Source organism: Cyanistes caeruleus, chromosome 5, assembly GCF_971803275.1.
Source record: "Cyanistes caeruleus chromosome 5, bCyaCae1.hap1.1, whole genome shotgun sequence".
Classification (NCBI taxonomy): domain Eukaryota; kingdom Metazoa; phylum Chordata; class Aves; order Passeriformes; family Paridae; genus Cyanistes; species Cyanistes caeruleus.
The window spans coordinates 23,026,036-23,041,360 of record NC_141705.1 but is presented as its reverse complement, the minus strand read 5'-3'; the positions used below and the strand labels follow the sequence as shown (position 1 = coordinate 23,041,360).

General features: G+C 39.9%; 2 protein-coding genes across 8 annotated transcripts in view; one reads left to right on the top strand and one right to left on the bottom strand.

Annotated features, from left to right (window-relative positions):
* Positions 1-9,773, bottom strand: part of UBE2K (ubiquitin conjugating enzyme E2 K) — a 44,627-nt gene extending 34,854 nt beyond the window's left edge. Inside the window, exons 1-2 of one of the 5 annotated variants that reach the window (XM_086888557.1) lie at positions 9,306-9,429; positions 1,983-2,022 (exon numbers count right to left, since the gene is read on the bottom strand). In XM_086888557.1, coding sequence (XP_086744683.1) covers positions 1,983-2,000 — 18 coding nt within the window. In that variant the 5' untranslated portion in view covers positions 2,001-2,022; positions 9,306-9,429. Of the gene's footprint in view, positions 1-1,982; positions 2,023-8,607; positions 8,691-9,305; positions 9,502-9,653 lie in introns of those variants that run through there. The other 4 variants (XM_086888558.1, XM_086888560.1, XM_086888556.1 and 1 more) reach the window with 4 other exon arrangements.
* The window catches only part of SMIM14 (small integral membrane protein 14), a 56,232-nt gene continuing 50,409 nt past the window's right edge, over positions 9,503-15,325 (top strand). Inside the window, exons 1-3 of one of the 3 annotated variants that reach the window (XM_023925339.2) lie at positions 9,503-9,998; positions 11,265-11,364; positions 13,597-13,725. The gene's annotated coding sequence lies outside the window, so the exon portion shown is untranslated. The remainder of the gene's footprint in view (positions 9,999-11,264; positions 11,365-13,596; positions 13,726-15,325) is intronic. The other 2 variants (XM_023925338.2, XM_086888565.1) reach the window with 2 other exon arrangements.

The window sequence follows — 15,325 nt, the reverse complement described above, 5'->3', positions numbered from 1 at the left end:
TTACACAGTCATTGCTTGTCTCACTAAGAGACAGTGTGGTTTTACTGGTAAAGCTGTGCCATGGAAGGTGTGTACATAACTGCACACACACTCTCCTGTACTGCTCTAAGGGCCCCTGCACAGGCTATGTCGAGCTATGCAAAATACTTACAGTACCTTGGAGCATAAATTGTGTGCAGGAGTTACCCAAACATGATCTGAGCCCACTAAGATACTCAACATCAGTGTAGGCATATTGCAAAGGACTCCTGTTACCCTCAGGAAAGTAAGGGGTGATGCATTTTTCCTATCTTTTTATGCATGGTTCTGTTTTTGGTGTAGAACTGAAATACCGTCCAGATAAAGTGTACTTGAATAACCATTTTGAACCATCCTTTGGATTAGTCATTTTATGAACATACAAAACCATTTGATGCAGACTCTACAATCAATCCTGTGTATCTACTTAACAATTCTACATATAAAGGAATCACAGGATTCAGTTCACTTTAAATTGATTATATAATTCAGTCAGTCTCAGAGCTTGAAGACTTGCGAAAACAGCTCAGAACAGTTTTTCTGTACTAGCTTCCCACATGGACACCTTTATTCCAAAGTGGAAGGGCTTACCTAAACACCACGAAAGCTCTAAAAGCTTCCAGAAAGGGAGAAAACACAACACAGCTACCATGATTTCCATTCATGTACACTACCTTATTTCATCATAGCCTCCTGTACTTTAACACAGGCTACCACAGCAAAAACTCAAAGATACTTTCTCACAGTTCACTTTCAGCTAAAAATAAAAAGTGAAATATTTTCAGCTTGAGCTAAAATACCTGTTTAAGTAAAATACAGACTAATGTATTTGTGGGTTTGAGTTTTTTCCTCCCTTCCTAAAACACTCTGTTGACATATTTAGAATCTGAAGGCATGTTACCTCAAACTTGATTTTTTAAAAATAACTACATTTACAGTCTTTCATTAGTCTTTCCCAATGAACTGTTGATCACACTGGCTAATAATGAATAAAAATTTGGAAGTAATGAACTTCAATTAGTTTCCCATGTATTTTGTAACAAGCTGGACAGGACAGCCCCTATTAGCAATCCAACAGAAGAACGATACTCAGGATGAATCCAGCTCTCTCAGACACTAGCATAGCCAAACTGGAGTTATATTGCAGGACTGACTTTTACAGTGTCCAATAAAGCATAACACAATGCTTCTTCTGTAGCCATTGACATTCACAGTATCTCTCTCCTGTGCAGACACTTTGAAGGATAGACAGGAGCAATCCATAACTTTAGCACAATTCTGTTGAAATATACTAGATTAACAAACACAGATCTGGTACTCAAAGACAGTTATTTTTGCTACTCACAGACGTACTTTATTTATGATGCAGATACTGTTTTGTTAAATACTCAAGCATATTCAAGTGCTCCCAACTCAAATATTACAAATATTAACACTGATATAATCTCAAGGGAAAATGTTGGATAAGTCAGGAGTGTAGAACTGGACTACAATCAATTCAGAATATTCTACAATTCTGTGAAACATCCTTAGAGTGCCATATAGAATATCATTTGCCAAAATTCCTACTTTTTGCCATAAAATAATTAAATTGATTCCTTTTCTGTATCTAAATTGCAGCAGTTTTACTTGGCTTGTCAAAGACAAAAAGATAACCTGCATCTTAATGATAAACTTTAACCTAAAGCATTTTCTCAATTTAATACCAGCAGAAATTATTAGTGTAAAAGTGATGAAGTATAAGAATGACAACAGTCCTTATTAGGATTATGAAATCCAGGAATCTAGAAATCATTTAACATATAAATAATCTAAGCACTACTCTAAGTACCTGAACAAGCTTAATGCAAAATAAGGACCACTGGACTGTTAACCAGCACTTTCTTGCAGTTTATACTTACACAAATTTACTATGATAAAATGTTAACTTTATTTAAATGTCATACTACATAAAGTGAACTAACCTTTGGACTCGTATACATCCTTCCTATTAAAGCCAAACTCCTGGAAACAAGCACAGAAGCATGAATGCAAGACTGGAATTGGTACAGGATGGCTACTTTCTAGCACTGCTTCAGGTCCATTGAGAGTTGTTATCAGAGGGTACCATCATCAGCTACAATCTATCCCTCATCCTAAACAAATCTTCTCCTCTAACCTGGGACTGCTCTCCTTCCTCAGGTTTTCATGATGTCACCAAAAACAACCAAATGAGTCTGACTTCAATGCAGATTTAAGTTTTTCTGTTTTCCACTTACTCCCAAAATCCTTATGATTCTGCCAACTGATACGTAGACCACTCACTAGAAATCTGGACCCCACTGGATACATATTAACATAAAAAAAGTCACCAACTGAACAAAGGGAAAAGCAATAGATCTATCCTTCTCTGCACAAATATTCCCACTACCAATACATGGCAAACTCACAGTCAAATGACCACTGACATTGTATATTTTAAATCACAGATTTAAGTACTATTCCTAATACTAGTACTGATCAGCATCTACATAATAGTGATGCTAAAAGTGCACTGGTATTATATTCACAGAACTTGAGAAACAGCTATATGGTTCAGATAAAGAGGCGTTAACTACAAATAAACTAATAATTCTGAAAGATCATTTCAGATGTGAGAATAACATGCAGTTTTCTCACCACCTATGGACAAACTTGTTTGATGGCAAAGACCTACAGAACCATTCTCCATTATTTTCCAGTACAAACTAGAAGACATAACCAACACGCCACAGACAGGATTGAGAAAATCAAAGATGCACAGTAATGGTGCTTCACTATTCTTTTTATGCAGTTATAGGAGACTGGTCTAAACCTTTATTGCCTAAAACTGCAGGCATGGCTAAAAACACAGCTGACCAAATTCTTTTTGGTAATGCTCAAAAGATCTCACAAACAACTACTTTAAAGTTAAAATATCTTCACATTTCAGAGAAATGAAGTTTAAAGAAGTAGTACAAAACTCATATTTGTTCTACTTTCAGGGTTCCAGACCAGAACTTGATCAACATACAAACCCTGAAAGCCTTGCATCTACCAGAAAAACCTAGCCTCCAATTTGACAAGGAAGAGGATTCATTATTGCCATACAATAGTGAAAACTCTTAAATGAAAAAGGAAAATTTTAAAGTAGACCATTTCTATTTGTTTACAGGGGAAGGTTTTACCAGATGTGGCGACAGAGTTGGAACCCTTTTATGTTTTCTTTGACAACAGAAACAGTAATTAAAAACCACTTATACTACAGATTCTGTAATCACAAAGCTGAGTGGCTTCTAGTCCCTACCTCCTGCTCAAAGCAGGTTCAATATGAGCAGGTTGTTCAAGAATTTGTTGAGTTCTGAACAACTCCAAGGACAGAGAGTCTGCAATCTTGCTGATCGCACTGCTTAAATGTTTGACTACTACCATTACAATTTTTTTCTACAGTGTCTGGTCAGAATTTCCCATGTTCCAGCTTGTGTCTGCCACCTCTTACCATATTCCCATGCACTTCTGAGACAAGTCTGGCTCTTCCCAGGAGCCTCTCACTAGGTATTTATAGACAACAGGAATATGTCTCAACAGTTCTCTCCACATCAGGTCTTTTACCCTCTTCTCACACATCTTGTGCTCCAGTCCCTTAATCACCTTGACAATTTTCTCCTCAGCTCATTCGAGTATGTATCTGAACACAGAACACCACACATGTTCTCACGAGCACAGAAGAGAGGTGAAGAATCACAACCTACTGACTATATTCCTGCTAATGCAACCCAGTATGTGGTTGGACTTCGTTGCCACCATCGTGGCGCTTGCTCTTCACTAGGTCATGAAGTTCTTTTCCTGCTAGACTACTTTGTTTCCAGTCAGTCTCCTGACTGTACTTATGGATGCATGGAGTTACTTCCTCCCAGGTGCAGGAATTGGCACCTACCTCAACTGAGATTCAAAAGGCTCCTGCCAGGACGTTCATTTCTCCAGACTACTAAAATCTCATTTTGCATAGCAGCCTCAAGCTCCAGTGTGCTAAAACCCACCTCATACACTTTTTTAATCATGGGTGCTAGATACTGAATCCACTAATGTGGAAACTTCTAATTGTAATTGTGCTTCAGTGTTAGTAGGATTCTTGTTTTTCTTCCTATTTATCCTGTAGAATCAATGTAGGTACTTATAAGAACAAAATGTCTTCTATTATGGTTCCTGAGTCAGCATCATATTTGTTTAAACAGTATCCATTTTATGCTGATACATGTGCTTAACTTTTGAATTGTAAGAATAGTCACACGGAAGTCAGTAGAGGTTTAGTGGGTGCAGCGGGATTGTTATCACTGTTTAATCCCAGGGGGCAGCTAAATACCATGCAGCTGCTTAATCAGATGCCCCACTTCCCACATGGGCTGATAGAGAATTGGAAAAAGGTAAAACCTATGTGTCAAGATAAGATCAGTTTAACAATTTAAATAAAGCAAAACATAGTAATAATAATGAAAAAGGAGACTACTAAAAGAGAGAGGAATAAAACCAGAGAAAGACTAGGGATGCCCAGTGCAATTGCTCACCACCTGTTCACCTGTTCCCAGCCCATGCCAGCAGCAATCAGCAGCTCCCAGCCAATCCCCGCAGTTTCTATACTGAGTGTGACATTCTCTGGGATGGAACATTCATTTGGCCATTTTGGGTCAGCTGTCCTGGCTATGCACCCTCCTGGCTTCCTGTGCATGTGCTCGCTGGCAGAGCATGGGAAACTAAAAAGTCCTTGACTTAGAGTAATTGTACCCAGCAACATCAGTGTGTTATCAACATTATTCTCAGACTAAATCCAAAACCCAGCCCTGTACCAGCTACTAAAAAAAAAATTAGCTCTGTCCCAGCCAAAACCAGGACAACTGTTTGTGTGAATAAAGCCTGAGTGTGCTTAGTTGATGGAAAGGCATAAAGGTAAAAAAAGGAGTAAACATAAACATTTAAAGTGTCATTATTATATTGATATCAGCCTCTCCTCAGTCTCTCAGAAGGCCTGCATATGATTTAAAAAGTGTGTGATGGGGGTTTTAGCACACCGGAGCTTCTATAGGATAAATAGGAAGAAAAACAAGAATCCTACTAACACTAAAGCACAATTACAACTAGGAGTTTCCACATTAGTGAATCCAGTATCTAGCACCCAAGACTGCCCAAATGTAAACGAACTAAAGCAATGAGGTTTTTCTGAGCCTGAAAATTAAATATCTATGGCTTTTCCAAACAGCAAGAAATTTGCAGACATGCTACTTAGTATTTTGCTATATACTGACATAAATCACAAAACCACTACAGGCAATGATAAAAACCAACATGAGAGCTACTCACTAGGTCTTTACATGTCTAGGAAAGGTACAGCAGACTATAGTTATTCTTCCCTTCCCTTTTGCCTGCAAATCACTGAAACACATAGAAGACTCTGAAACAAACACTCATTTCCTTCTTGGAAATCAAGTACTTGAAGTTTTCGTTGTTAACCTACCATCTTCACTTGAATGCTGTTTTGGGTTCAAGCAAGTTAAAAATTTCAACTGCTACTTCAGATATCTGTTCATGAAGATACTCATATTCCATAACTGCAGCTGAGTGAAATTTACTCTCAGCACTACCTGGATTAACCTGCCATAAATGTCTCTTCATATTTGTAAGAGAAGAACACTTCATGGTAGATATACCAGCAATTCTCGTCTTGCTAGAAGGAAGCTATGTTCGATATCAGATTAGAGTTTTCACTGAAAAGGTATCAATTAGTAGAAAACACCTTAAAATTCCACATGATAAAAGAAAGTAGATGGCAAATTAAACACTGAATCCTTCACTGCCAGCATAGTATAACTTCTTCAAAGTAAACACTGATGCTTTATTAAATTACAAAAACAAGTCACACGTAATGTTTAACATACCTGATCAATTACAACATGTCTCAGCATCAGTCTTTAAGCAACCACAAGATCTTTCAATATGTTTCTATTCATTATTAAATGCCAAGCAAGTTCTCCCTCTCATAACATAGCTGCTTATAAAAAAAGAACAGGTAAGGATTTAGCTACCCACTGCAGCATTCCAGTAACCTAATCTAAAGTTACACTTAATCTAAAAAAAAATACACTCACACTTAATCTAAAAATAATACTAGCCAACCTTCACTGAAACTTTTTCCTACTTAGTAAAAGAGGGATACTATTCTCTTTCCATGTCTTTATTGGTTTCTCCATCATGCTGTGGCTTCATACTTTTGTTCAAAATACATTTTGTAACTTTAGAATTTCAGCTCATAAAACCAACAAGATAACAGATTAATGAAATGACAATTTCATTATTCATTCAGAACAAGAATAAAGTGTACCATCTGATCCCTTGCTTACACATACTTAACCAGTCAAGTCACTACCTAGGCTAACAACTTCATCTTTGTTACAGATGCACAATGCCTCACCTGCCTTAGAACTCTAAAGCTTTCTCCATACACGAAAGTAAGAAGTTTAAAAATCATACTTTAGAGAGCATTCCTGACAAAGAAACTTCAGTTTGCTTTCTCTATTTAATTCAAATATTTAAGAGATGCAAAGTTACAGGTATCTCTCTTAAATAAACAATACCGTACTTCTTAACATAATGTCGTGTTTATAACAAAACAAGAAATAAGAAAGCAAGCAGAGCAGAAGCACTTTTCCCCAAGTGTAAAAATACTTTAAATACTTTTGCAAAACACTCAAGAAGTCCCAGACTCAATTTAAAAATATGGAAGATCCTTCATCGCACATCTGTAAACCAGAGAGCGAGGTAGTATATCATGTTTTAGTTATTTCTCATAAATTGCATTCAAGGAAACAGGAAGTGCTAAGTAATATGAAAAGTATATTTAGTCCTGAGTAGCAAGATCCTTATCCATAGCAAGGATAAACACACTTTACAGAATTCTTTCTTCTAAAATTTGGAATTTAGCACTTTCAACACATACTTCAAATGCAGAAGGAATTAACTGCCATCCAGCTGCTCCCTTTTTAAAACACTTCTGGTTACACCACTGCATTTCAGCATAAAGGTGAGTAGTGGAAGAAGACAGAAAACAAACTTTCTATGTATTTTTCTCCCAGAGTGCCTATCCCTTTCTCAGGCATTTGTGCTCCTATTATGTCTGTGAGGAAACGGGGGTGGGGGAGGGCCGCTCTTCAACTAGTTCAAAGCATTAAATCAAGAATAATTTAAGAACAGATGATGTGAGCCACTTTGCCTTCAGAGAGGGACATACATACTTCTAAACAACAAATTTAGCATTGTCATTCACAAAAAAAAAAACCCCACATTTCTTTTTGAAGAAACCAGGTTTAATGATAATCTTAGTAAACAGTAAGAAAACTCCTTTTTGTTTTGTAATTTGTAGTATTTAGTTAGACCTTCATTCATCATCCCACTCCACATGTTTTCACACCCAGTGATAATGACACCATAGTTGGACTGCCCTGGAACATACAAACATTCACAAAAAAACTTTGCTTGCAGCTTTGATAACTGTGGAGTAATGCTGAAATTTTGCATTCAAGACATGGGAGTATTGTCTGTAAACAGCAATTTTATACTAATATATCAGCATGACACTTATGTAGCTCACTAATGGCAGAAGAAAAAGAAATATCAAGAGTCTGCTGTAGTATGATTTTGAAATTCCACTAATTGAATCTCATAAGAATTAAGACCTCTTTTTCTAGCTAGGTTTAGGCAGCTCAGAGGCTATTTTATAATATTATCCATTTCCAAAATTCTAAGTCCTACAGACTAAACAAACAGAAACAATCAAAAATGTGCACACTGGATCCAACCTTTACAGTAAGAAAATTTACCATGGAGCTCCCCCAAAACCTATGTAAGTTAAGGTTTTTTGGTTTTTTGTTTGTTTGTTTTTTTCCCACATAAAGCAAAGGGAAAGGCTTTTCAAGCCTCTAGAAAGCACTTCCAAATAGACTTCTTTGTTTCCACAGTATCAGCTGGTTATACGGGGTATGAGGTCTACATTCTCTAGCTTTGGTATAAAGGTATCCACCTAGAAATTTCTCTTGGTCTCCATGCAATTCTGTATTTGCTGTGCAACAGCTTGGCAAAATCAGCCTGGGCTCTAAAGGCAACTGTAAAACAAGGCCCTTACATTTTTCTAGGGGCTGGTTCAAACTGCATAGCAACAGCGTTGTTAGCACACAATTTAAAATTTAAAACATCAACTACTGCTACCATAAACGTGTTTCCCTTAAGCCATTAGTACCTCTGAAAAATTATCCTCTCTTTTTTTCTCTGTGAATATGTCCAGATTTCTGAAACACCGGCTTTAAGAGTTACATATTCACATTAATATTTCACAAGGATCTAACCTGCAACATCATCCCAAGTAGGACGACAATGACGACACAACCATTAAAACCTATCTGGCTGACGTCCACCAACTCAGACACAGACACAGCAAAAGCTGTATTGATGCAACCCTACAAACACTGCTATATATTCCCACAAACTGATCAGAACTTCCCTACTGCTGCCCTGGAAGTAGTCAGCCTCTTACTGACCACCACATACCTCTGAACATACTGATCAGGAAACGAGGTAACATGACTGAAATGAATGAGGCTTTAAAAGCATCCATCTGAAGGTGAGTAAGCCTGCAGTGGGATAAAGGAAGTTCTGTATACAGGGAAGCTAAATGGGGGTTTAATAGCAACTGCTAAAAACCCCCAAACATTAAACCCGCATGCAGCCTCTGGCACTAGCGAGCCAAAGGGGTCAGCTGAAGGGGATGTATGGGATCACGTACCCCCATCTCACCCTCCCCAGTCCGCCTCATCCATCCCTCCCGGCGCTCCCGGTGCCGCGCGGGCGGACGCGGGAGGGCGCGTTCCGGGGGTCCCCGCGGAGGCCGGGCCGGCCCCACCCGCCCCACCCCGTGGCCTCCGGCCTGGCGGCGCTCCCGAGCACCGACCGCCGGCAGCCCTCGCCGGGGACCGGCCCGCCCAGCCTCTTCGGGCCCTGCCGCCGCGCTTCCTGCGGCCCCCTCCTCCTCCTCCCAACGGCTGGCGGGCCCCGTCTCCCCAGGAATCGCCATTCCCCTCCCAGATGCCGTGGGACGGGCCCACCTCCAGCACGGGGAGGTGGGGCCGAGGGGGGTGCGGGGTCCCCGCGAAGGCCGGCGGGGCGCCCGCACCGTCCCCTGCTGCCCACGCTCACACGGGGGAGGGTGACGGCGATGGCGCGCAGGGGGAGGGGGGAGAGGCTCTGACCTCTTCGCTCTTCAGCACCTCCTTGAACTCCCGCTTGATCCTCTGCACCGCGATGTTGGCCATCTCCGCAGCGGGCACCCCTCGCCCCCTCCGCGCCGGGCCCAGCGAGCTCCGCCGTCGCTCCGCTGGAGAACTCCCGGCCCTACCAAAATGGCGCCCGCGCCGAGCATGCGCGAAAGGGCCGCCGCTGCTCCTCAGGAGGGGCCGCGGGAGCGCGGCCGGAGCAGCACCGGGGCGGCGGCGGGGCTGGGGGGGCCGTGGCTGAACGCTGCCGATGAGGCGGCTGCGGCGTGAGTGCTCCGGGCCGCCTCCACCCCGCTGACCCCGAAGGAGGGGTGCGCTGCCCACCTGTGGAGGCGCAGGGGTTCGCCCCGCTGGCCGCCCACCCGCCTGTCCCCGGAGACACCTGCTCGAGCCGCTGGCCCTGTCACGGGCCCGGCGGGTCCGTGGCGAGAGCGTGAGGAGGCACCCCCCTCAGGCAAAGCCTCGCCGCGGGCGGGCCCCGGGACACAGCTGAGGCCGTTGTGTCGTCATGGCTCCCGCCCGGCCCTGTGCCCGCAGCGGGGTGAGCCCTGAGGCACCGGGCCGGCGAACGGGTGAAGGAGCACCCTTGGGAGGGCTGGGCCGGGTCCGCGGTATCGGAAGAAATGTCTGAGGTGTCGCTGAGGAAATAGCTGGCGCAAGGAGCAGCTGGTATGTCTGCCGGTGGAGCCCCCGAGCAAAAAGAACCAAGGGTCTCTCACGTAACTTGAGAATACGCTCACCCGGGCCCTTAACAGCGGTTCTTATCTATCTTTTTCCCCGTTATGCTCAGCAGAGAAAAATGTTATTCCTTACACGTCTTTCTCCCAGACCTGCTCCTCGTCTTCTTCCCCCCTCCCCCCTGGAGACACTGGTGCCTCCTCACACGAGACCAGGGGAGCTTGCAGGCCCAGAAACAGGTTACTTAACGGGGACAGTGTAAGGAACTGCTTCTTTTCTACTACAATGTTTTAAAAGTAGAGTAAAAGGCAAAGGTCAGCCCTGTCAATGGGCCTTTTATTGCAGAAGCAAATACGGGCTCCCACAGATGCTGCTTCACTTCTTGACATCTGAAATACGGTAACAGTAACCTCATAACTTCTAACCTGAGGTGTATAAAATAAGGTATGTTTTTGAAGAGCATAGATTTTCAGAGAAGAACGTGAGATTGGATTTTGAACTGTTGTTTATTCAGGAGCTAGATGGTTCCAAGATACTAACGTTTGCAGAAACATTTTATAGGGCCCCCTTTAACGGTGCAGTGCAGGACAACATACAACATGGACATTTTTCTCAACAAATGTCGACTTCTGGTAGGGCTGTTATCTGCAAGTGCTGTTAATTTATCTCCCTTATTATACACAGCATTTTGACTGTTATATACACTACAAATAAAGTATAGGCCCAAGCAAAAAGATCAATAAATTTTTTAAATCTGTCGACTATATACAGATGTATATAGTCCTTTTAAGGTGTTTACTCTTCCCCTGTAGTTTGACTGGAAAAAGTTTGTTTCTCTGCAGAAATGTTGTGCCATGTGCAGCTGTTCATCAAATTAATTTCTTTTCAGTTGAAAACTTTAAAATGTATTATACAATTCAGATTTTCAGCTGAGGGTTTCAATACCTTTATGAAAAGGACCATTTTGCAGTAGACCTGGTTTCTTTTTAATGACTTAATAGTGTGATCTTGGACCTTAATTTTCAGAATAATTTAGACATCCAAGTTCCACTGATATGTTTTAAATTCCTTTTGAGGAGGTAGGCCATGGCTCTTCTGTGCTCTTGGCTCTCACCAATAATGAAAGGATAATAACCCTTTTTTCCCCCCTAAGATGAAATTAGGTTTATAGCATGCTGAGAAACTATGACTACTATAGATTACAATAATAAAGGTAGTACATAAAATCTCCTGGTTAAATCCTTCGTATCTTTTCAGACAGCTCACAGAAAGAAACTAAGCTTCCAATATTCAGATTTTGCTCTGAATGAAGTGGAAAACATGACCTTTATCAAGTGTCAAAATCCTTTGTGTTCCTGTGAGTATGCTTTTATGTGATAGGTAGTAGACATCCAGTAACAGCCATGGTAAAGGGCAATGATTTTGTCTGGTTTATACCTAGGTTCATTTTCATGTGCTCATTTGGATTACAAATGTCAGAGTCTGTTACTGCAAAAATGAAATTAATATGAGTTACTGTATCTCTTTTCCTTGGTATACTTCATTCCTTTCCCTTGTCCTTAAACAGGCATTTTTCACTTACAACCGTTTCATATTCACCATATACTCTGTTAATTCTCTCTTTGCTGAAAGGCAGATATAGAAAGGCTTTTTTGCTGGTACAACAGAGTATTTGTGAGTTTTGCCAGGATCAAAATCTACATAAAAATCGGTACCTTATGTAATCAGCATGCTGGGAGTATCATTTTATGCCTCTTGAACTGTTCTATACTTTATTATGGTTTACTATTTTACAGAAGATTCTATAGGGTTTTAGGTTAGAACAGTACCATAGACCTTGAATAGGTGTTTTGGGGCTTGGTTTGGTTTTTTTGGGGGGAGGTCTGTTTGCTTGTTTGTTGTTTTATTTTTGCTTTGTTAAAAAAGGTCATTTTTTATACAAAAATTGAGAAGATAGCCTCTTTGTGTGATTTCAGTGGCTTCTATGTCTGACTCCCTAATATATTTTATGGTATGCTGATAATAAAGCCTTGAATTAAGTTCTCATTAGTCTTTTGCCCTTAGAAAAATACATACACAAAATGTACAACTGTAGTCCATTGAACAGAGTTCATTTGTTGAATTAAAAAAAATGTAGCATGTATAATTTCAGGACATAGTTCTTTCATTGATCCTATCATCATTTTAGTCTCCTACTGAATAGCTCTTTCAATAGCAGCTTTTACAAAGTGGCTGCAGATTGGTTTATGCTTTTGTCCATTGGTGTTGATCACAATTAATAGAGTGGGAGATACAATTCTGAGTATCTATGCATTGTTTATTATGCTTGGCATACTGTTTTGAAGGACTTCTGGAAGTGGGAGCAGGAGATATAGCTGAAGTTCAAACTAATGCAAGGTTATTGCAGGAGAACAGTGGTTAAGGCCTCAGCCCAAGCTATCAATACTGAAAGGATAACAATATTCACTAGCCAATGCTAGGATAACCAAACATCCTAAACACTATGTCTCTTTCCAAATAATGTGGGAAGTACTGTCTATCATGCAAACTATATATAGGAAACAGTTCCCCACATTTTCATGGAAAAGTGGCTATGGCTCATGCAAAGTTTGTGCACATTAAACTCACTGTACATCCAATATAGCCCCATGTGCAAGGTTCTTCCCTCTCAGATTATGGATGCCCCCAGCCCCAGTGTACTGCCTGGGGACTCCAAGATGCTTATGACAGTATTAAGTATGATGCACTTTCCATTCTTCAAGTTAAGATTCTTGGTGATCTTTTTCTCATTTACATATTTTCCTAATTTTATTATTTTCATATCAATAGGAAATTTTTCTAGTAGAATTACTTAGAGAGAATTTGGAATTATAGAGATTGTCCCCTTTGATTAGAGGAAAATTAGATTTTTTGAAACATTAACTTTGCAGTATGCAGCATTTTATTCCTCTTTTACTGTTTTATTTCTTGCATAACAAAACTACCACCTCCTCATCTTGGCTTTAGTTTAGAAAAATCAAAAATGTCAGGCTTGATCTTCTCTCTTTGTTGCTGGAGGATTACTTATTGGAGAGGAAAGCTGTCTCAAGAGATATGTATATTGATTTCAATCCCTTTAGAAACAGGGGTTAAACCTGCAGCATTTTTAATTCTTATTTTATTTATTTCATGAGATGTCCATATAAGGATTAACTTTACGAGCTGAGTTATATGCACTTTGCATTAAAATGTTTGTATACTCATTTATAATAGTGCTTTATTTTTTAAAAAGGCAACAATTTATATTCATAAACCCAGGTTATTTCTAAATTTAACCTTCATTTTCCGCGAAAGGTACACCTACAGCTCTCTGTGATCCCAGCTTTTAGCAGAGAAATGCAGGAATTGTGGTTTTTATCTGCATATCACTCGGCACATTTTGGAGACTAAGAATAAATTAGCGTGTACGTTTATTGTCAGTCATATTGTTTTCCTGTGGCAGCCTCTGGATGATTCAACTGACCTGTGATTAGCGTTATCATAAAAATAACTAACTGGTCGTGCAAGTTGACCGAGTTTAAAGATGTCAACTTTCCTGTTCCTCCTATAGGTGTCCATGTTCGGTTGCGTGGCCAGGTGTAAGAGTGCCCTCTCCTGGGTGGAACATAGCAGTTTGCCTTGCTCGGCTGAGACGGCTCCCTCCTTTGGGAAGCTTTCCTTGCGTTACAAATAGCTCAAGGTACTGTCACTGTTTTGTCCAGCCTTGCCTGTAAAGATGTTGATGAAAAACTTGTACGAGTTCTGTAGGCAGAAATGCCAAAAAATTTGGTGTTCAGGAACAGAGAGAAAGTATTCACTTGAGATGCCTGCGCTTACCAAATTACAATTTTCCTGTTGTTAGCAGATGAAATATATATGCATTAAAAGGCAGTAAGTGTTCTAAATATTAGAGTGAAGTCACTCAGGTTGAATTCATATGATGCGATTCATCTGAATTAGTGGAGTTACGTCAGAAAACAATTTATGGCATAGCAAATTTTTCATTAAATAATGAATGTGCAGAATTTTTTCGTAGTTTAATAACACCCTATTGTCCTTCACTTGTTAAGGGCTATTAGTAGAAATCACCCTGGACTTCTCATTAATTTGATATTGGTCTGCCAATATCTTCTAAATTAATGTTACAGCTGAATCTGATGTTTCTAGTAGGAAAACCTAGATACAAAGACACACAATGCTTTTGAGTCTGTTAGCAAAATTACTGGGGTTTTAAGTTTCCACTTTTTTGTGGAGGAGTGATTTTCAGCTGATGGTACATACACCTTGGGGTCCAAGGTCAATTCTTACGGCTTCATGAAGGAAACAAAAAAAAAAAAGAGGAGGGAAAAATTAGGTTCAGCTGTGAAATAGTTCTTGTATTTTGCAGGAGCTCACAAGTTGATTCATATTCTTAATGATCAGGCATCTACATTGAAAATTTGGCAGGCACAGACTGACAAGTTGATTACAGGGAGCTAGAAGTACTTCTTATAAAGAAAAAGGTGTAAAACTGTGCTCCTTTCTTGCTATTACAAAAAGAAGTTAGGAGTCTTTCTGAGGATCCTTTCAAAATGAAAGTAAGCTGTGAGTAAAGAAATAGATTTCACAACTTAACATGGCTTTATTAGTAGTTTTATGAATATTAGAGTTATAAGGGAAGAGAGGATCTGACCAATGGTATAAAGAATTTAGTCACTATACTATGTTGCTGGTATATTGTTGTCCACTCAAAAAACATTTTCTACCTTGAGTGAAGAATTTGTATCATTTTAAGTATTTTGTATTATCATCTATTAATGTAATAACTTTTAGATGTTATCAAATCTATGTAACTTTATTTAATTAAATATTGTGATCTTTCTTTCATAGAAAGGTACCAAAAGGAGTTAGATCTGCCTCAAAAGGCCAACTGGACATTATCTTCTCCTCATGGCCTTAGAATTTGTGACTGAATAACAATTGCTCCTATTTTAATCACTATAGGAGCTAAAATCAGTTCCAGACTTATATTCAGTAAACCTCCATTTCCTAAAAGTCATCAGGACTGAAGTATATCAGACCTTTTAGCTAAAAATTTAACTTTGTTGTTCAGTGCAATGGTAGCCAGGGAAGTACCTAAATGCAGCAAGTAAGTGAGATGATAAAATGGCATTAATATTTTGAAGTGATTGTTTAGGGGGTGGAGTTAGTGTCTCTCATTAGGACATTTGAGTTTGTAATTAAAATTGGAGCAGCAAAAAATTGTGAAGCAGTAATTGAATGAACATGAGAATTCAGAATAAATTAAAAATAAACCCACT